At 42.4% G+C, this 21,063-nt stretch overlaps 1 protein-coding gene across 4 annotated transcripts in view; it reads left to right on the top strand.

Moving 5' to 3' along the window:
- The window catches only part of LOC126072192 (zinc finger protein 883-like), a 140,009-nt gene that overhangs the window by 19,606 nt on the left and 99,340 nt on the right, over positions 1–21,063 (top strand). For 3 of the 4 annotated variants that reach the window (XM_049876998.1, XM_049876996.1, XM_049876997.1), the window contains 3 exons: positions 2,302–2,428; positions 3,354–3,498; positions 4,051–6,364. The exons of the other annotated variant lie outside the window; for it this stretch is intronic. In XM_049876998.1, the coding sequence (XP_049732955.1) occupies positions 2,395–2,428; positions 3,354–3,498; positions 4,051–5,863 (1,992 nt within the window). In that variant the 5' untranslated portion in view covers positions 2,302–2,394 and the 3' untranslated portion in view covers positions 5,864–6,364. Of the gene's footprint in view, positions 1–2,301; positions 2,429–3,353; positions 3,499–4,050; positions 6,365–21,063 lie in introns of those variants that run through there. 4 annotated transcript variants of the gene reach the window in all.

The raw sequence follows: 21,063 nt of genomic DNA, 5'->3' as shown, positions 1-21,063 counted from the left end.
TTGAAAGTGCCTTCCAGTGGACATATGAATGATGAGAAAGCGAAACAGTGTAATAGCTGATATGGAGAAAGATTTAGTGATCTGGAAAGAAGATCAAACCAGCCACAACATTCTCTTAAGCCAAAGCCTAATCCAGAGGAAGGCCCTAGCTGTAATTCTGTGAAGGCTGAGAGAAGTGAGGAAGCTGCAGAAGAAAAATTTGAAGCTAGCAAAGGTTTATTCATGAGGTTCAGGGAAAGAAGGCGTCTCCATAACATCAGAGTGCGAGGTGAAGCACCGAGCTTTGATGTAGAAGCTGCAGCAACTTACTGGCTAAGATAATTAATGAAGGTGGCTACAGTAAAGAGCAGATTTTCTTTCAGTAGAGAGAAAACAGCCTTATGTTGGAAGAAGATGCCATTTAGGGCTCTCATAGCTAAAGAGGAGAAGCCAATGCCTGGCTTCAAAGCTTCAAAGGACAGGCTGGATCTCTTGTTAGGGCCTAATGCAGGTGATGGCTTTAAATTGAAGCTAACGCTCATTTACCATTTTGAAAGTCCTTGAGCTTTTAGAAGTTAAGCTAAATCTACTCTACGTATGCTCCGTAAACAGAATGAAAATGCCTGGATGACAGCACATCTGTTTACGACATGGTTTACTGAATATTTTTAGCCTACTGTTGAGAAAGAAAGGTTCCTTTCAAAATATTACTGCTCATCAACAGTGGTGACCGAAGAACTCTGATGGAGATTAACAAGGATATTAATGTTGTTTTCATGCTTGCTAACATAGCATTCATTCTGCAGCCCTTGGATCAAGGAATAATCTCAACTTTCAAGTCTTATTATTTGACAGATGGATTTCATGAGGCTGTAGCTGCCATAGAAAGTGGTTCCTCTGATGGACCGGGGCAAAGTAAATTGAAAACCTTCTGGAAAGGATTTATCATTCTAGATGTCATTAAGAATATTCGTGGTTTGTGGGAAGAGGTCAGAATATCTACATGAACAGAAATTTGGAAGAAGTTGAATTCAGCCCTCATGGATGACTTTGAAGGGTTTAAGACTTCAGTGGAGGAAGAACCTGCAGATGTGGTGGAGATAGCGAGAGAACTAGAATTAGAAGTGGAACCTAAAGATGTGACTGAATTGCTCCAATTTCATGATAAATTTTAATGGTGCAGAGTTGCTTCTTATGGATGAGGAAAGAAAGTGGTTTCTGAGATGGGATCTACTCCTGGTGAAGATTCTGTGAACATTTTTTGAAATAACAGCAAAGGATTTAGAATATTACATAAACATTTTCCAAGTAAACAATGTTTACATGCTTAACTGGGTGACATTAATTGTATTCATCATGTTGTGCAGTCATTACAAAATGGGAAGTGAAGCTCTTCTGCTGGGTCAGCAAACTCAAGGGCATGCTATTCTTATTTGTGCAGAGGATAGTGATCTTTGTTGTTGTATAACATTAGACCATGTTTATGTGGGGGTGTATGAATTTATGTGTGTTGAGGTGAACAGGCACTAATAGTTGGTGTACACTTGCATCAGGTCTTGAAATTTGAAACTTGTGGGAAGATCTGGATTCTTCTGTTTCTTGTCTCTCACCTGAGCTTTTTTTTTTAAATTACTTTTGCCTGTCCCTGTGAAAGGGACAGTTTGACAGAACGATTACTTTTTAAAAAAATAAGTGGCTGACATGGAAAAATTACTAATTCTCCAAAAGATTATTCTTTTTTCCACATGTGGACCTCTCACCTCATGATCTTCTAGATTTGTTCAAGAAAATATGACCAGCTCAGGGCCTTGGGTTACCAGATAGTTTGTGTGGGCCTCTGGTCCTTCCATGAATGTGAGGGGCAAAAGGAAACACTGCCATTCTACAGTGCTTCCCCGTTGTTAATGCCTCATCTATCCTTCACCCTGTGCTTTATGTTTTGTTGAGTGTTCTGGTGGGTCTTATGGAAGGAGGTGAAATTGTTCAGAGGGACATGATGATCTGAATTAGAGCATTTCTCTAATTTCTGCTATGTTTTCTAACTGTTCTAGACCATGAAGAGAGAGGAATAAAACTGCAATTGAAATTATTTCAGTGTGTCGGAAGTCTGTGAGATAAGATGCAATCAGTGAGGAAGTGAATGTAGTTAGAGAAGAAATGAGCCTGGTGGCTATACCCTAGAGTAGACCTTGGTAGAACACAAAACCTGTGTCAAATCCCTATGAATTCTCAGTTACCCAAGATGGTCAGCCTCACCTTTCTTTCTTATACACATTGGAGCATGTGGTACTTTGCTGATGCAGAATTTGTGGGATGTTTTAGGACTCAGTGGTCATTGAAGATGTGGCTGTGATCTTTAGCCAGGAGGAGTGGGCTTTGCTGGATCTTGCTCAGAGGAAGCTGTACAGAGATGTGATGATGGAAACCTTTAGAAACCTGGCCTCCCTAGGTAAGATTGGCGTCATTTTTTAAAAAACGTTTATTTCTTCAGTGAACAAAAGTATTTTAGTCGTTGAGTTTGCTCCACTATTTGGGCTAAGGAATGTTAATAAATTGTTAAACAAAACAGGCATGGTCCCTTGGTGTATGGCGCTCACATATCCTGGCATTCCCGTGAACATAAAGCTTTAAGTGTTGTAAGTGTTAGCTTCAGGGGTCACTTTCGGCTTCTGAGACATTGGTGTTTTGGGACCTTATAAAGAGTTTTACTGTGTTTATTACAAGTTTAACATGATTGTTTTGCTTCAAAGACGCTCACAACTGCCCATCTTCAGAAATCCTGAAGAGCAAAATATTATTGGCTCAGTGTCAGGGAAATGTTCATTGCTCTGCAGTCTTCCCTCATGGTATCCATTTCTCCATGAGCACCGTGTTATCTATACCCATTTGGTTTGTCAAAGAAGGAGGGACATTGGAGATAGGACTCATTCAGGGCCACTGTTTGGGAAGCATCACGAAAGCAAGAATTTTTTGAAGAACCAGCACTGCATGGAGGAAATTACATTTGAATCAGTCAGCTAGAAAGTGTCTCTATTCGACTGGGGACACAACGTCACAAATTCCTGAGCTTACTTTCCTGACATTAGCAGTCCTCTCACACTGGGGTCATGGAGTCTCTTTTCCTCTTTTAATGTTACACGTGTATTGTGTCCAGTATCTTTCTAGATAGCTCTCCTAGTAACATCTTTTTGTGTCTCTGTCTCTGTCAATTTTCATGAATATGTTCCCTAGTAAATTGCTTTTAAACCATTGTCAGAGTGCTGAAACAATGAAATGTGGCAAAGTCTTTTCTTGCTTCATAACAGCTTTTTTTCCCCCTAATAATTCTCTTACTTGTTTTATTTCGAAAACCTCAACATGAATTATTGGGTCAGTCTCTCGAAACCTTCATGATGGGGAAACATTCAGTGAACACGTAATGGTGCGATTCATGAAGAACACTTGCTCCTCCATGTTAGGAGACATGTCCAGATTGTATGACAATAAAGATCAGTATGAAAACCAGAAGAGAAATTTGAGGTGAGTATCATTCATACAAGAGAAAACAGTGCCTCAGGAGAAAGTCCTAAGGTGTCCTGACGTATATATACACATATACATATGTTTATATATATAATGCTTGGTAAAGTAGAGAGTCAACCAAAATGAGGAAGACACTTAACGAAATGGATTGATACAGTGGCTGCAACAATTGACTCAAACATAGCAATGATTGTGAGGATGGTCCAGGACCAGGCAGTGTTTCATTCTGTTGTACATGGGGTTGCTATGAGTCAGAACTGACTTGACAGCACTGACAACAATGTATATAAACCTAGCTGTAAAATTATGTGTTCAGAGAATTTTCACAATATAACGTTTTCATAAATTTGAGTCAAGTACCAAGTATTTGAAACATACTTAACTTGGATATGATCATCAGAATGCCACATATTTCAGAAAAACAGTGACAGTAATGGTAGTATTTCTGTTAGATGATTTAACCTATGAAACATGAGACAAGTCAGGGCAAAAAGCATGCACTCTCACTGTTTGTTAATGGTTAAATGGGAACAAATTTATTTCCAACAGAATGATGCCTATTTTTAACAGAAGTCATACAATAAAGAACCTCTGTAAAAGTGATAAAGGCAGTCAGTGTGAGAAAACCGTCAGTCGGATTCCAAATCAAACTGTGCTAAAGAGAAATCCTCCAGAAGTAAATCCTTTTGAATGCTGTGAGTATAGAAAAGCCTCCATGGATCATTCATCAAATAACCATCATGTCAGATCTCACACTGGATGCAATACCTGTCATTCTAAGCAAAGTGGAGAAACCTGCACTTGTCCCTCTTACCTAACCACTCCAGTGAGAAATCTTACAGGAGAGAAACCCCATAAATGTAAGGTATGTGGGAAGGACTTAATTTGTATCTCCGTCCTTAAGAATCCTGTGACCACACTCACTGGTGGGATACGATATGAATGTAGCGAATGTGGGAAAGATTTCTGTAGTTTATCATCCTTTTTCACACATATGAGAGGTCATAGGCATGAATGTAAAGAATGTTGTAAAACCATTAGATATCCTTCATCCCTCATTTTACATAAAAAGCTTCATAATATAGATAAGCCTTATGAATGTACAGAAGGTGGGGAAGCATTTAGTGAGGCCTCTTCCCTCACTAAACATATAATAATTCACGGTGGCGAGAGGCCTTATGAATGTACAGAGCGTGGGAAAGCCCTTAGTCAGTCATCATACCTCACTACACATACAAGAACTCCCAATGGGCAGAGGCCTTATGAATGTAAGGAATGTGGGAAAACCTTTAGTCGTTCCTGTCACCTCTCCAAACAAACAAGAACTCACAGTGGAGAGAGGCCTTATGAATGTAAGCAATGTGGGAAAGTCTTTAGTCAGTCATCACACCTCACTATGCATATAAAAACTCACAACGGACAGAGGCCTTGTGAATGTAAAGAATGTGGGAAAACCTTTACTCAGGCCTCATCCCTTCGTAACCATATAAGGACTCACAGTGGAGTGAGGCCTTATAAATGTAAGGAATGTGGGAAAGCCTTTTGGCAGTCCTCACAACTCACTAAACATATAAGAACTCACAGTGGAGAGAGGCCTTATGAATGTAAGCAATGTGGGAAAACCTTTCGTCGTTCCTGTCACCTCTCTGAACACATAAGAACTCACAGTGGAGAGAAACCTTATAAATGTAAGCAATGTGGGAAGGCCTTTAGTCGGTCATCAAACCTCACTGGACATATAAGAATTCACAGTGGAGAGAGGCCTTATGAATGTAAGGAATGTGGAAAAGGCTTTAGGTATTCCTCAGTCCTCAGGGCACATATAAGAACTCACACTGGAGAGAGGCCCTATGAATGTAAGGAATGTGGGAAAGCCTTTAGGCACTCCTCAGACCTCACTAAACATATAATAACTCACAGTGGAAAGAGGCCTTATGAATGTAAACAATGTGGGAAAACCTTTAGGCGTTCCTGTGACCTCTCTGAACACATAAGAACTCACAGTGGGGAGAGGCCTTATGAATGTAATAAATGTGGAAAAGGCTTTAGGTATTCCTCATCCCTCACTACTCATACAAGAATTCACACTGGAGAGAGGCCCTATGAATGTAAGGAATGTGGGAAAGGCTTTAGATGTTCCTCGGTCCTCTCTACCCACACAAGAATTCACACTGGAGAGAGACCCTATGAATGTATGGAATGTGGGAAAGCCTATAGGCAAGTTTCACACCTCATTAAACATACAAGAACAGCTCATACTGGAGAGAAGCCTTTTGAATGTAAGGATTGTGGGAAACCGTTTACTGATTACTCAAACCTCCCTAGGATATGTAAGAACTCACAGTGTAGAGAGAACTTATGAATGTAAGGAATGTGGGAAAACCTTTAATTAGTCCTCGTATCTCTCTGGACACATAACTCACAGTGAAAAAACTGCTCAATGTCAAAAGTGGAATGTGTCATCCTTACTGCTATAAGTTCAAACAACAAATTGCCAAAAGTCTGTGATAAAGAACAGAATTTCTCAGTGAGTAAGAAAGCACTATGAACTCATAAGTGGGATCATTACAGCTACATAGTGCCTTTGGGAGAAATGTCAGTTTCATTGTAACTACTGCACTGTCCTCATCAGTGTTTGTTACTTTCTTAGTCCAAGCTAGATTTTACCTTTCTTAAAGTCTTCAGTTATTACAAATAAGGCTGCAGGAAATAGCCTTGAGCAGATTTGGTTTTATGTTTCTTAACGTTTTATGGATGTTATTTTGCATACAGTAAAGTACACTGATTTTGTATTTGGTTTGAGAGTTTTGTTTCCCTGTTTATTGCATTTCCTTCATTCTTTTCTTTTGGAAAGTTAGCTGTTTTACCCTTTATAATTACTAAATTTGTAGGCTGATACTATGAGACTGCAAATATGGTAATTTCCGTAATATTTTGGCCTACTAATTTTATTAAAAAATGTTAGTTATTTTTACCCATTGATAATTATTACCTACGGTTATTATTACTGTGGTGTTTACCAAATGGTATTTTCTGTTCCAGTCATTTCTTCTATGTTTATTAGTTGTAATTCTGCAAGGAATATCTTTCACTTCTCTCCCCTTTGTTTATTTATTAAATTGTTTATACCAGTGTTATGAATTGAATTGTGTCCCCCAAAAATGTGTCAGCTTGATTGGGCCATGATTTCTAGTGTTGTGTGATTGTCCTCCATTTTGTGATTGATGTGGTTTTCCTCTGTGTTGTAAATCCTAATCTCTGCCTGTGGTTAATGAGGGAGGATTCGATTATATTGAAGAGGATGAGGGTGGAATGTAATACCCTCACTCAGGTCACATCCCTGATCCAGGGTAAAGGGACTTTCCCTGGGGTGAGGCCTGCACCACCTTTTATCTTACCAGAGATAAAAGGAAAGGGAAATGAACATAGAGTGGGGGAGCTCATACCACCAAGAAAGCAGCGCCGGGAGCAGAGTGCATCCTTTGGACCTGGGGTTCTTGGGCAGAGAAGCTCCCAGTCCAGAGGAAGATTGATGACAAGGACCTTCCTCTAGAGCCAGCAGAGAGGGAAAGCGTTCCCTTAGAGCTGACACCCTGAATTTGGACTTTTATCCTAGTAGACTGTGAGAAAATAAACTTCTCTTTGGTAAAGTCATCCATTTGTGGTATTTCTGTTACAGGAGCACTAGATGACTAACAACCAGTAAAGGCTAATCAGTATTACTTTTTTTTTCTTTCCTAGCTAAAATTGCCCCAGATTTGGTTATTAGGAGTTCTCTTAAGGAGATGCTGGAGCCCTGGTGGTGCAGTGGTTAAGCATTTGGCTGCTAACCAGTTTGAATCCACCAGCCACTCCTTGGAAACCATATGGGAAAGTTCTGATCTGTCCTGTAGGGTCACTATGAGTTGTAATCGACTCAAGCATGACAGGTTTTGTTTTGTTTTTTAAAGTAGGTTTCTGTATGTTTTGACATATCCCCATTATAATTCGTACATCACGTTCTGGCAGTGTTTAAGGTTATCTTGTCCTTTCTCTGCCCAAGCCCTGGAGTTAGACTTTTGCCCAAGAAACCTTGGTTCCTTTTATTAGAAAATTATATTTAGAAACAAAGATCTCGGCATTAGATATGGTTATTGCTACTGGACCCTTAAAAAGAGCTAGGAAATAAATGTATGAGTATACATATACAAAGATGTATATTTATACCTATTTCTATGTGTATTTGTATATATTTGAAAATCCACAAGATCATCCTCATATGCCTGATTCCAGTGCAACGTCACAGGGTTCATTTTAGGCTTTCCCCTTACTTACATGTCCTCCTTTCTCTAATAGTAATACTTCAGGGTCTCATCCACAATGCATTATTTGCTGCATCTTAGAATATACATAACATAGTTTCAGAATTGCTGTCATGTGATGAACCACCAGCTGACGGCTGGTCTGGCATGGCAGTGATGGGGTAACTGTGATCTGCACCGTGATGTGTCTTGTCCTCCAGCAGGCAGGCCAGGTTGCTCACGTGGCAGAGGGGTGTGCCAAGAGTGAGAGAAGGCATTTGGTGTTTCTTGAGGCCTAGTTGGGCATCTGCACACACTGGTTTTTTAGTGCCCAAAGGAAGTCACTAAAAAAAAGCAGTTACCCGTCATATGGAATCTCACTCCTGGCAATCCCAACTGTGTCAGAGTACAACTGTGTGCAATTTGGTTTTCAATAGCTGAGTTTTAAAAGTCCATTGTCAGGCCTTTCTTCTAAGGCATCTCTGGGTGGACTTGAACTGCCAGCCTTACAAGTTAGCAGCAGAATGAGTTCAATGTTGATACCACTCAGGGATTCTGAACAAGACATTAAAAAACCCAAACCCAGTGCTGTCGAGTCAATTCCAACACATAGCGACCCTATAGAACAGTGTAGAACTGCCCCATAGAGTTTCCAAGGAGCGCCTGGTGGATTTGAACTGCTGACCCTTTGGTTAGCAGCTGTAGTGCTTAACCACTATGCAAGACACTAGGTGAAGCTAATTCCTCATCTGGTGGGTGGAATCACAAACTCACATAGCACAGAGTATGGATACAGACACAAGGAGAGGTGAAGAATGGCCCCTACTTTTGCTTACAGTCAACTGCTTTCATCTCTCGTGTTCTCATGTGGAAGTAAACCCACCAGCAGCCATTTCTGGCCTCTCTCCACCTCCCAGTCACCTCTCCCCGGGATGGGAAATGGCTTCTCTTACTCTTAGGTCAAAGGGACCAGACATGCCGGTCTGGCCCCTCCCCTCATCTCTCCTTGGGCTCTGCCTGCTAGTAGCGAGCCTGTGGTCCTTTCAACTCTGCTCTGGCCTGAAGGTTCCCTGCTGTGGAAGCCTGGTCACTACATGGATCCACATTATGTGTGAATGATGTCAAGTCCACTAGCCCAGATGTGGCTTCTCTGTGGTCTAGGCAGCCCAGGTGTGTCTATTTCCCTTGGGGTCCTCTGTCATTTACCATTGTTAAGTCCATGTCTTCCCCTCCACAACTCAACTCTGGTTTTCATGCAGCCCAGACCCATACCCAGTCCCTCTCCATGCTCCCTGATTTCTTCTTGTCTCTGGGGTGTTCCCACCTGGGTCTGGACTAGGGTGAGACCAGTGATGCCTCCATGGTCCTCAGTGTAAGGAGTAAACACCTCCCTGTGTCCTGGGCCCCTCGTCCACCTGAAGGAACTAGCCACCAACCCAGTCCTGTGCCTTGGTGAGTCCTCCCTCCTCACACCCCACATTACCATGTCAGGCCTCTCCCTTTCGTTTCCCCTAGGGAGAGCCATTGTCCTTTCCCATGGCTCATCTGTGTTCTGGAGGTTGAGTGCTTGCTCTTCCCTCAGGTTTCCTGGGTCTACTCTTGGTTCAAAGGTGCAGAGTCCTCAGGGGCTCAATCTTCCTCGGTTGGGATGAACTTCCTGCCACTCCCGTATCATGTGTCCATAACTTTCCTTAGCTCGTCTGGGCTCCTTTCCACAGGGTGCCCTGGCTCAGATGCACTTTTTATTTTGCTTTCCGGTATTCCTGCAGGGGCCCTTGGTTCCACATCAGGTACTTTTCTTCTAATTTTGCCTTGACTTAGGCTCCATGTCCCTTGGTGGGTCTTGGTTTTGTCTCAGTTGGATGTTACATCGTGAATTATGCACACCTCCATTGCCACCTTCCCACTCTTCATGTGATGTTGTGGTCCACACTGTTTCAATCTCAACTTGGCAGCTCTGTTTCCTCCTTGGGTTCCCCGGTGCCTCCTGCCGCCATCTGATATGAGCTTCCCAAACCAAAGTTTTCCACTCCCAAGACCCTATCTTGCCACTAGCTTATGTGGAAAATATCCAAGAATGTTAACTGATCTCAGAGTTAATATGAATGTGGTGTGGTTGCTAAAAATCCATGCAGTCATAGGCTTTATAGTAGCCTAAGAATTTATCAGACTAATTATACCCTAATATTACTAAACCTTGTTTAAAGCCTGGATTTCAGTCTTGAGTACTGCAATTTAAGAACTGTTGCCAGTTCTTGATGTTAGGTGCCGTTGAGTTGTATCCCACTCATAGCAACCCTGTGTATGACAGAATGAAACACTGCCCGATTCTGAGACATCCTTTACAGTCTATTTGCTTGAGCCGATTGTTGCAGCCACTGTATCAATTCATCTCGTTGAGGGTCTTCCTTTTTTTAACTGACTCTCTGCTTTACCGAGCATGATGTCCTTCTCCAGGGACTGCCATCTTTCCTTTTTCTGGTTGTCCTTTTTCCAAGATAGATTTGTTCCTTCTTTTGGCAGTCCATAGCATATTCAATATTCTTTGTCAAGCCCACAACTCAAAAGCATCAGTTCTTCTTCCATCTTCCTTATTCATCATCCAGCTTTCGCATGCATATGAGGCGATTGAAATCACCATGTCTTGGGTCAGACACACCTTGATATTCATGGTGACATTTTTGCTTTTCAACACTTTAAAGAGGTTTTTTGCAGCACGTTTGCCCAATGCAATGCATCTGTTGATTTCTTCACTGCTGCGTCCATGGATGTTGATTGTGGATCCAAATAAAATGAAATCCTTGACAACTTCAATCTTTTCTCTTTTCATCATGATTTTGCTTATTGGTCCAGTTGTGAGGATTTATGCTTTCTTTATGTTGAGGTGTAATCCCTACTGAAGGCTATATGGTCTTTGATCTTCTTCAGTAAGTGCTTAAAGTCCTCTTGACTTTGAGCAAGCAAGGTTGTGTCCTCTGCATAATGCAGGTTGTTAATGAGCCTTCCTCCTACTCAGATGACCCATTCTTCTTCATATAGTCTGGCTACTCGGATTATTTGCTCAGCATACAGTTTGAATAAGTATGGTAGAAGGATACAACCCTGATGAACAACTTTCCTGACTTTAAACCACGCAGCATCCCATTGTTCTGTTCAAACGACTGCCTCTTGATCTATGTATATGTTCCTCAGGAGCACAATTAAGTGTTCTGGAATTCCCATTCTTCCCAGTGTTATCCGCAATTTGTTCTTATCCACAAAGTCGAATGCTTTTGCATAGTCAGTATAACGTAGGTAAACATCTTTCTGGTATTCTGTTTTCAGCTAGGATCCATCTGACATCAGATATGATATCCTTGATTCCTCGTCTACTTCTTAATCCCGCTTGAATTTCTGGCAGTTCCCTGTCAGTATACTGGTGCAGCCACTTCTGAATGATCTGCGAAATTGTACTTGCATGTAACATTAATGATATTGTTGGATAATTTCCGCATTCGGTTGGATCACCTTTTTTGGGAATAGGCATAAACATGGATCTCTTCCAGTTGATTGGCCACATAGCTGTGTTCCACATTTCCTGGCACAGACGAGTGAATACTTCTAGGGCTGGATCCGTTAGTTGAAACATCTCAATTGATATTCCGTCAATTCCTAGAGGTTTGTTTATCACCAATGCCTTCAGTGCAGCTTGGATGTCTTCCTTCAGTACCATCGGTTCCTGATCATATGCTATCTCCTGAAATATATGAATGTTGACCACTTCATTTTGGTATAGTAACTCCGTATTCCTTCCATCTTCTTTTGATGCTTCCCGTGTCGTTTAATATTTTCCCTGTGGAATCCTCCACTATTGTAACTTGAGGCTTGAATTTTTTCTTCAGTTCTTTCAGCTTGAGAAGTACCCAGCATGTTCTTCCCCCTTGGTTTCCAGGTCTTTGCACATGTCATTATCATACTTTGTCTTCTTGAGCCACCCTTTGAAATCTGTTCACCTCTTTTACTTCATCATTTCTTCCTTTTGCTTAAGCTAATCTACATTGAAGAGCAAGTTTTAATATCTCTTCTGATATCCATTTTGGTTTTTGTTTCCTGTCTTTTAAATTAGCTCTTGCTTTCTTCATGTATGTTGTCCTTGATGTCATTCCACAACTCGTCTGGTCTTCGGTCATTAGTGTTCAACACGTTAAACTGTTATTGAGATGGTCTCTAAATTTAGGTGGGATATATCCAGGGCCATACTTTGGCTCTCGTGGACTTATTCTCATTTTCTTCAGTTTCAGCTTTAACTTGCATATGAGCAACTGATGGTCTTTTACAAAGTGGGCCCAGGGCCTTGTTCTGACTGATGATATTGAGCTTCTGCATCGTCTCCTTCCACAAAGGTAGTCAATTTAATTCCTGTGTATTCATTCCATCAGGCGAAGTACATGTGTATACTTGCCGTTTAACTTAGTGAAAAAAGGTATTTGTAATCAAGAAGTCATTGGTCTTGCAAGATTCTGTCATACAATCTCTAGTATTGTTTCTTTTTTTTTTTTTAATTAACTTTTATTAAGCTTCAAGTGAACGTTTACAAATCCAATCAGTCTGTCACATATAAGTTTACATACATCTCACTCCCTACTCCCACTTGCTCTCCCCCTCTTGAGTCAGCCCTTTCAGTCTCTCCTTTCGTGACAATTTTGCCGGCTTCCCTCTCTCTCTATCCTCCCATCCCCCCTCCAGACAAGAGTTGCCAACACAATCTCAAGTGTCCACCTGATATAATTAGCTCACTCTTCATCAGCGTCTCTCTCCCACCCGCTGACCAGCCCCTTTCATGTCTGATGAGTTTCTTCGGGGGTGGTTCCTGTCCTGTGCCAACAGAAGGTCTGGGGACCATGGCCGCCGGGATTCCTCTAGTCTCAGTCAGACCATTAAGTTTGGTCTTTTTATGAGAATTTGGGGTCTGTATCCCACTGATCTCCTGCTCCCTCAGGGGTCCTCTGCTGTGCTCCCTGTCAGGGCAGTCATCTATTGTGGCTGGGCACCAACTAGTTCTTCTGGTCTCAGGATGATGTAGGTCTCTGGTTCATGTGGCCCTTTCTGTCTCTTGGGCTCTTAACTGTCGTGTGACCTTGGTGTTCTTCATTTTCCTTTGCTCCAGGTGGGTTGAGACCAATTGATGCATCTTAGATGGCTGCTTGTTAGCATTTAAGACCCCAGACGCCACATTTCAAAGTGGGATGCAGAATGATTTCATAATAGAATTATTTTGCCAATTGACTTAGAAGTCCCCACAAACCATGTCTAGCATTGTTTCTGTCACCAAAGCCATATTTTCCAACTACCCATCTTTCTTCTTGGTTTCTAACGTTCTCGTTCCAATCACCAGTAGTTATCAATGCCTTCTGATTGCATGTCCGATCAATTTCAGACTGCAAAAGTTGGTAAAAATCTTCAGTCTCTTCATCTTTGGCCTTAGTGGTTGGTGTGTAAATTTGAAGAATGGTCGTGTTAACGTAAACTCCTTGTAGACGTATGGTACTGCCAGCGTTCTACTTCAGGATAGGTCTTGAATGCGATGCCATTCCTCTTCAATTTGTCATTCCTGGAATAGTAGACCATATGATTGTGGATTTTAAATGGCAAATACTAGTCCCTTTCAGTTCACTAATGCCTAGGATATTGATGTTTATGCATTTCATTTTTGGCGATTTCCAATTTTCCTAGATTCGTACTTAGTACATCCCATGTTCCAACTATTAATGGGTGTTTGCAGCTGTTTCTTCTCATTTTGAGTAGTACCACATCAGCAAATGAATGTCCTGAAAGCTTGACTCCATCCACGTCATTAAGGTTGACTCTGCGTTGAGGGGGCAGCTCTTCCCCAGTCGTCTTTTGAGTGCCTTCCAGCCTGAGGGGTTCATCTTCAGCGCTATTTCAGACAATTTTCTGCTGCTATTCATAAAGTTTTAACTGGCTAATTTTTTTCAGAAGTAGACTGCTGGGGCATTCTTCCTAGTGTTCTTAGTCTGGAAGCTCAGCTGAAACTAAAACCTGTCTGTGAGCCAGGGTGAGCCTGCTGGTATTTGAATACTGGTGGCATATCTTCCAGCATCACAGCAACACGTAAATGGTGCAGTTGCAGTTAATGGGACAAAAGGGGGTTTCTTGGGGACTGGGTGGGGCAGGCCTGGGAACCATTTTCCTTACTGATAAATGCATAATCAGAAAATGAGGGATCATTTACTACAATTCCTAAAATAGGTTCCCTGAATTTACAGATTTTTAATTCTTCATTCTAGAGAGACAATTCTGGCCTTGCTTTAATGCCCAAAGGCTGAAGGCAGTGTTCTTACCAAGAAGCCTTTTGCATTGTTGCATAGTGGAGAATTATTATGGAGTTCTCCCAAAGTTGAGCTAAGCTGTCTCAAACCCCAGGCTATATTAAGTCAGCACACTTATCTAAACTCCTTTCCCAGTGTGTATTTAATTTAGTAGAAGACCACTGTCATGGATTGCATTGTGCTGCGCCCGCCCCCCCCCCTCCCGCATATGTATTTGGCTGGGCTATGATTTCCAGCATTGTGTGGTTGTCTTCCATTTTGTGATTGTAACTTTATGTTGAAAAGGATTAGGGTGGGATTGTAACACCACCCTTACCTGGGTCACATCCCTGAGCCAATGTAAAAGGAGTTTCCCTGTGGTGTGGCCTACAGCACCTTTTATCTCTTAAGAGATGGAAAGGAAAGGAAAGCAATCAGAGAGTTGGGAACCTCATACCACTGTGAAAGAAGCATCAGGAGTAGAGCTCGTCCCTTAGACCTGGGGTTCGTGCACAGAGAAGCTCCTAGTCTAGGGAAAGATTGACGAGAAAGACCTTCCTCCAGAGCCAGCAGAGAGAGAAAGCCTTCTTCTGGAGCTGATGCCCTGAATTTGAACTTTAGCCAACTTCACTGTGTGCTCTTTGTCAAAGCCATCCTCTTGTGCTATTTCTGTTATAGCAGCAGTAGATGACTAAGACAATCACTTCCTGTCTGCCCCTGTTCCAGCACTGCAAAGAGAAGGTCCTTGACACAGAGAGTATACCTGTGTACCTGTGAAGGTTAGTGAGGGAGGGAGACCAAGGGAGAGAAAGTGGAGATGACTGCATTGTCCTCTTATATCTTTCATGCAAAGCATCTGAGCAAACTCCCAATGAAAGATTTGTATCTCAAGGATCAAATGTCCCTTAAATGTTTACTTAGCAGACCCAGTTTTGATAAAAGGAGTCCTGGTGGCACAAAAGGTTAAGCTGTCGACTGCTAACTAAAAAAATACAGCAGTTTGAATCAACCCAGTGGCTTCTCAGTGGATTCACCTCCTGAGACCTGGCCAGGAGAAAGACTGGCAATCTGCTTCCATAAAGATGACAGTCAAGGAAACCCTTTGGGGCAGGTGTATTCTGTCACATGGTGTCACTGAGTAAAATCAACTCAACAACTAACAACAGCAGCAGTCTCAAAAATATAACCGTGATACTTTATTTGTGGACAAAGAGGATTTTGAGAATTGCAATTGTGTCTTAGTCATCTAGGGCTGCTCTAACAGAAATACCACAAGGTGATGGCTCTAACAAAGAGAAATTTATTTTCTCATAGTCTAGGAGGCTAGAAGTCCAAATTCAGGGTTCCAGCTCCAGGAGAAGGCTTTCTCTGTCAGCTCTGGGGTAAGGTCTTTGTTGTCAATCTTCCCCTGCTCTATGCGCTTCTCAGTGCAGGGACCCTGAGTCCAAAGGGCATGCCCCCCTGCCTCTACTTTCTTGGTGGTATGAGGTCCCCATGTCTCTCTACTTGCTTCTCTCTTTTATATCTCAAAAGAGATTGGGTCAAGACACAATCCAATCTTGTGGACTGAGTCCTGCCTTATTAACATAACTACTGATAATCCCATCTTATCAACGTCATAGAGATGAGATTTACAATACATACAAAAATCACATCTGATGATAAAATGGTGCACCAACAAACGGTATTGGGAATCATGGCCTAGCCAAACTGATACACATGTTTTTGAGGGACACAGTTCAATCCATGGTAATGTCATTATTAGTTTTCTCTTGCTCCATACAAAAACTAGCCCAAAACTAAGTGGTTTATTATCTCACATAGTTTGTGTAGGTCAAGAAATCAGGAGTGACTTAGTTGGAGGTACTGATTTGAAGTCTTTGATAAGGATGTTGGCCAGTGCTGCAGCCATCTGAAAAATCTTGACTGGGGCTGGAGGATCTGCTTTTGGCTGTTGTCAGGAGGCCTCAGCTCCTCAGCATGTGGTCCTCTCTTAGTGCTTACTGATTGTCCTCAGGACATGGCATTAGCTAGATTCCCCTCAGAGTGAGCAATGCAAGAGAGCAAGGGGGAAGCTGCAATGTCTGTTAAGACCTTGTGTTGGAAGCCACATTCTGATCTATCTGCATAATTTCATTGGTGTCACCGCTTAGGCCTATTCAAAATGGGAAAGGACTACACAGGTGTAACCGAGCCGGAATGGGTTCTGCTTGGTGCAACCCCTCGAGTCAATTGAGAGACACCAGGCCTTTGAGAAAGAGAAAGTGAACTTTATTGCAAGCCGGTCAAGCAAGGAGCTTGGAGACTAAGTCTCAAATCAAGCTTCCCGAGATTGAGGATTTTAGGGCAGTTATAGAGTTTGGGACAGGGAATTTATGCATACTTCATGCAGTTTCTGGGAATAGGTAGGCAATTTCAGGAACTAATTAACATGTATGGGGGTGCAGTGGGGGCACAATATGATGGCTGGTATGTATGACACATGATTTTGTCTAAGGCTAATGTCATGGATTGAATTACATTCCTCAAGAAATGTGTATCGCTTTGGCTGGGCCAAGATTTCCCATTATTGTGTGATTTTTCTATGTGTTGTAAATCCTGCCTCTATGATGTTAATGAGGGGGTATGGGCGGGAGTTGTGTTAGTGAGGCAGGAATCAGTCTACAAGATTGGATTGTGTCTTGAGGCCATCTCTTTTGGCATATGAAGGAGAAAAGTGAGCAGAAAGACAGGGGGACCTCATATCACCAAGAAAGCAGTGCTTGGAGCAGAGTGCATCCTTTGGACCTGGGGTCCCTGCGCAGAGAAGCTCCTAGTCCGGGTGAAGATTGATGAGAAGGCCAAAGAGAGAGAAAGCCTTCCCCTGAAGCTGACACCCTGAATTTGGGCTTTTAGCCTACTTTACCATGAAGAAATAAATTTCTCTTTGTTAAAGCCATCCATTTATGTTATTTCTGTTATAGCAGCACTAGATAACTAAGACAGCCAAGTTTGCAGGTTATTGTTCATGTCTGAATAGAGGGGGGCGTTTGGTGAGTAGTGAAACGGCCTTGAGTGGAGAAGCAGTAAGACGACTTTGTATTGTTGCACAGACAAAACAGAAATGTCTTATCAGGAACTCAGAGGGCCTGGCTGGGATGGGAAGAGGAGTGGGGAATGGTTTAACCCCGTTGGCTACATTCTGAAAGGGGGAACAGTTAAACCCTGTCGGTTACACGGGGGCATGAATACCAGGAGGTGGGGATCACTAGAGGCCATCCTGGAGACTGGCTAATACAGGGAAGGTGCGGTGAATCTAATTACTGGAATGACTGATGTAGAAATGGAAAAAGCCTGAGAGTAGTACTAAATGGGCAACAGAATGGGCAGGTTGATCCACAAAACATCTCTGGGGAGCAATTGATTAATATATGCAAAAACAAGAGAATCCTTTGCAAGGACATCCCACACATTGAGGAAGGGAGCAGATTTTTGTATGAGATACTGAAAGTTTGGGCCCACTAGATCGCAGCTCACTGTTCTTGTTAGGTGCCATAGAGTGGGTTCCGACTCGTAGCAACTCTGTGTATCACAGAACGAAGCACTGCCCAGTCCTGCGCCATGCTCACTCACAGTTGTTATGCTTGAGCCCATTGTTGCAGCCACTGTGTCAGCCCATCTCGTTGAGGGTCTTCCTCTTTTTCGCTGACCCTCCTTCTCCAGGGACTGATCCCTCCTGACAACATGTCCAAAGTATGTAAGGTGCAGCCTCGCCATCCTTGCTTCTAAAGAGCATTCTGGCTGTATTCCTTCCAAGGTAAATTTGTTTGTTCTTTTGACAGTCTGTGGTATACTGAATATTCTTTGCAAACACCGCAATTCAAAGGCGTCAGTTCTTCTTCAGTCTTCCTTATTCATTGTCCAGGTTTCGCATGCATGCAATGCAATTGAAAATACCATGGCTTAGGTCAGGTGCGCCTTAGTCTTCAAGGTGACATCTTTGCTTTTCAACACTTTTCTAGAGGTCCTTTGCAGCAGATTTGCCCAGTGCAACGCGTCTTTTGATTTCTTGACTTCTGCTTCCATGGGTGTTGATTGTGGATCCAAGTAAAATGAAATCCTTGACAACTTCAGTCTTTTCCCTGGTTATCATGATGTTGCTTACTGGTCCAGTTGTGAGGATTTTTGTTTTCTTTATGTTGAGGTGCAATCCATCCTGAAGGTTATGGTCTTTGATCTTCATCAATAATTGCTTCAAGTCCTCTTCATTTTCTGCAGGCAAGATTGTCATCTGCATAGTGCAGGTTGTTAATGAGTGTTCCTCCAATTCTGATGCCCCATTCTTCTTCATATCGTCCAGCTTCTCGGATTTTTTGCTCAGCATACCGATTGAATAGGTATGGTGAAAGGGTACAACCCCTTGATGCACACCTTTCCTGACTTTAAACCACACAGTATCCCTTATTCTGTCCTTACAACTGCCTCTTGATCTATGTATAGTTTCCTCATGAGCACAATTAAGTGTTTTGGAATTTACACTTAAGTATTTTGAAGTTATAACGGTAACAACTGGAAGATGGATGTCATTGGACAGTCTCTTGAATTGTCAGTTATTACCACTATTATTTGGCCTTGCACTGTTAGCCTCTACCAAAGTCTGTGATCATGAATCTTTGCTATGTGCTCTTGTCCTGTACTAGAGCCTGTGGTCCTCTGCTGCTGATTTAGCCCCTTCCAATACCCCAGAACCTTCTTTATCACAGTGAGTGTTCTATCTGTACCTTGGCATAGGGTGTCCATAAGAGACACTGGGTGGCATCACCTCAGCTCTCACCCCAGGGGCCGTTTCCAATCTGTGGACTCTGGGCTCTGCCTTCTTCCTCCCTCATGGGGCATCTGAGAATCCAAGGGGGCTGAGATTAAAGCTTGGTGTCCTTTCAGGTTCTCCACCTCTGCTGCAGAAGCCCTGTTTTAACACTGGGTCAAACTCTGATCATATTCCTAAGTGAGACACGGATTTAGCCCCCATTTCGTTCTTCTGGCCTTTTAAATTTTTTCTTCCTCTTTTGTAAACACTCCCCTTATATCAGTGATATTCAATTGGGGACCATATTCAGCCTCAGAGGATATCTGGCAATGTCTGGAGACTTTTTTTTTAATTGGATACTTTTTTTTTTAATTAACTTTAATGAGCTTCAAGTGAACATTTACAAATCAAGTCAGACTGTCACATATAAGTTTATATACACCTTACTCCGTGCTCCCACTTGCTCTCCCCCTAATGAGTCAGCCCTTCCAGTCTCTCCTTTCGTGACAATTTTGCCAGCTTCCAACTCTCTCTATCCTCCCATCCCCCCTCCAGACAGGAGATGCCAACACAGTCTCAAGTGACCACCTGATACAATTAGCTCACTCTTCATCAGCATCTCTCACCTACCCACTGTCCAGTCCCTTTCATGTCTGATGAGTTGTCTTCGGGGATGGTTCCTGTCCTGTGGCAACAGAAGGTTTGGGGACCATGACCGCCGGGATTCCTCTAGTCTCAGTCAGACCATTAAGTATGGTCTTTTTATGCGAATTTGGGGTCTGCATCCCACCGATCTCCTGCTCCCTCAGGGGTTCTCTGTTGCGCTCCCTGTCAGGGCAGTTCTGGATTGTGGCCGGGCACCAACTAGTTCTTCTGGTCTCAGGATGATGTAGGTCTCTGGTTCATGTGGCCCTTTCTGTCTCTTGGGCTCTTAGTTGTCGTGTGACCTTGGTGTTCTTCATTCTCCTTTGCTCCAGGTGGGTTGAGACCAATTGATGCATCTTAGATGGCTGCTTGTTAGCATTTAAGACCCCAGACGCCACATTTCAAAGTGGGATGCAGAATGTTTTCATAATAGAATTATTTTGCCAATTGACTTAGAAGTCCCCTTAAACCATGGTCCCAAAACCCCCGCCCTTGCTCCGCTGAGCTTTGAAGCATTCATTTTATCCCAGAAACTTCTTTGCTTTTGGTCCAGTCCAGTTGAGCTGACCTTCCATGTATTGAGTATTGTCCTTCCCTTCACCTAAAGCAGTTCTTATCTACTAATTAATCAGTAAAAAACCCTCTCCCACCTTCCCTCCCTCCCCGCCTCGTAACCACAGAAGTATGTGTTCTTCTCAGTTTATACTATTTCTCAAGATCTTATAATAGTGGTCTTATACAATATTTGTCCTTTTGCCTCTGACTGATTTCGCTCAGCATAATGCCTTCCAGGTTCCTCCATGTTATGAAATGTTTCATAGATTCGTCACTGTTCTTTATCGATGCGTAGTATTCCATTGTGTGAATATACCACAATTTATTTAGCCATTCATCCGTTGATGGACACCTTGGTTGCTTCCAGCTTTTTGCTATTGTAAACAGAGCTGCAATAAACATGGGTGTGCATATATCTGTTTGTGTGAAGGCTCTTATTTCTCTAGGGTATATTCCGAGGAGTGGGATTTCTGGGTTGTCTGGTAGTTCTATTTCTAACTGTTTAAGATATCGCCAAATAGATTTCCAAAGTGGTTGTACCATTTTACATTCCCACTAGCAGTGTATAAGAGTTCCAATCTCTCCGCAGCCTCTCCAACATTTATTATTTTGTGTTTTTTGGATTAATGTCAGCCTTGTTGGAGTGAGATGGAATCTCATCGTGGTTTTAACTTGCATTTCTCTAATGGCTAATGATGGAGAGCATTTTCTCATGTATCTGTTAGCTGCCTGAATATCTTCTTTAGTGAAGTGTGTGTTCATATCCTTTGCCCACTTCTTGATTGGGTTGTTTGTCTTTTCGTGGTTGAGTTTGACAGAATCATATAGATTTTAGAGATCAGGCGCTGGTCAGAGATGTCATAGCTGAAAATTCTTTCCCAGTCTGTAGGTGGTCTTTTTACTCTTTTGGTGAAGTCTTTAGATGAGCATAGGTGTTTGATTTTTAGGAGCTCCCAGTTATCTGGTTTCTCATTGCCATTTTTGGTAA

The sequence above is a fragment of the Elephas maximus genome, chromosome 3 (genome assembly GCF_024166365.1).
Source record: "Elephas maximus indicus isolate mEleMax1 chromosome 3, mEleMax1 primary haplotype, whole genome shotgun sequence".
In the NCBI taxonomy this organism is placed as follows: Eukaryota; Metazoa; Chordata; class Mammalia; order Proboscidea; family Elephantidae; genus Elephas; species Elephas maximus.
The sequence above is the reverse complement of the archived record's forward strand: the minus strand, read 5'-3'. Positions and strand labels throughout refer to the sequence as shown.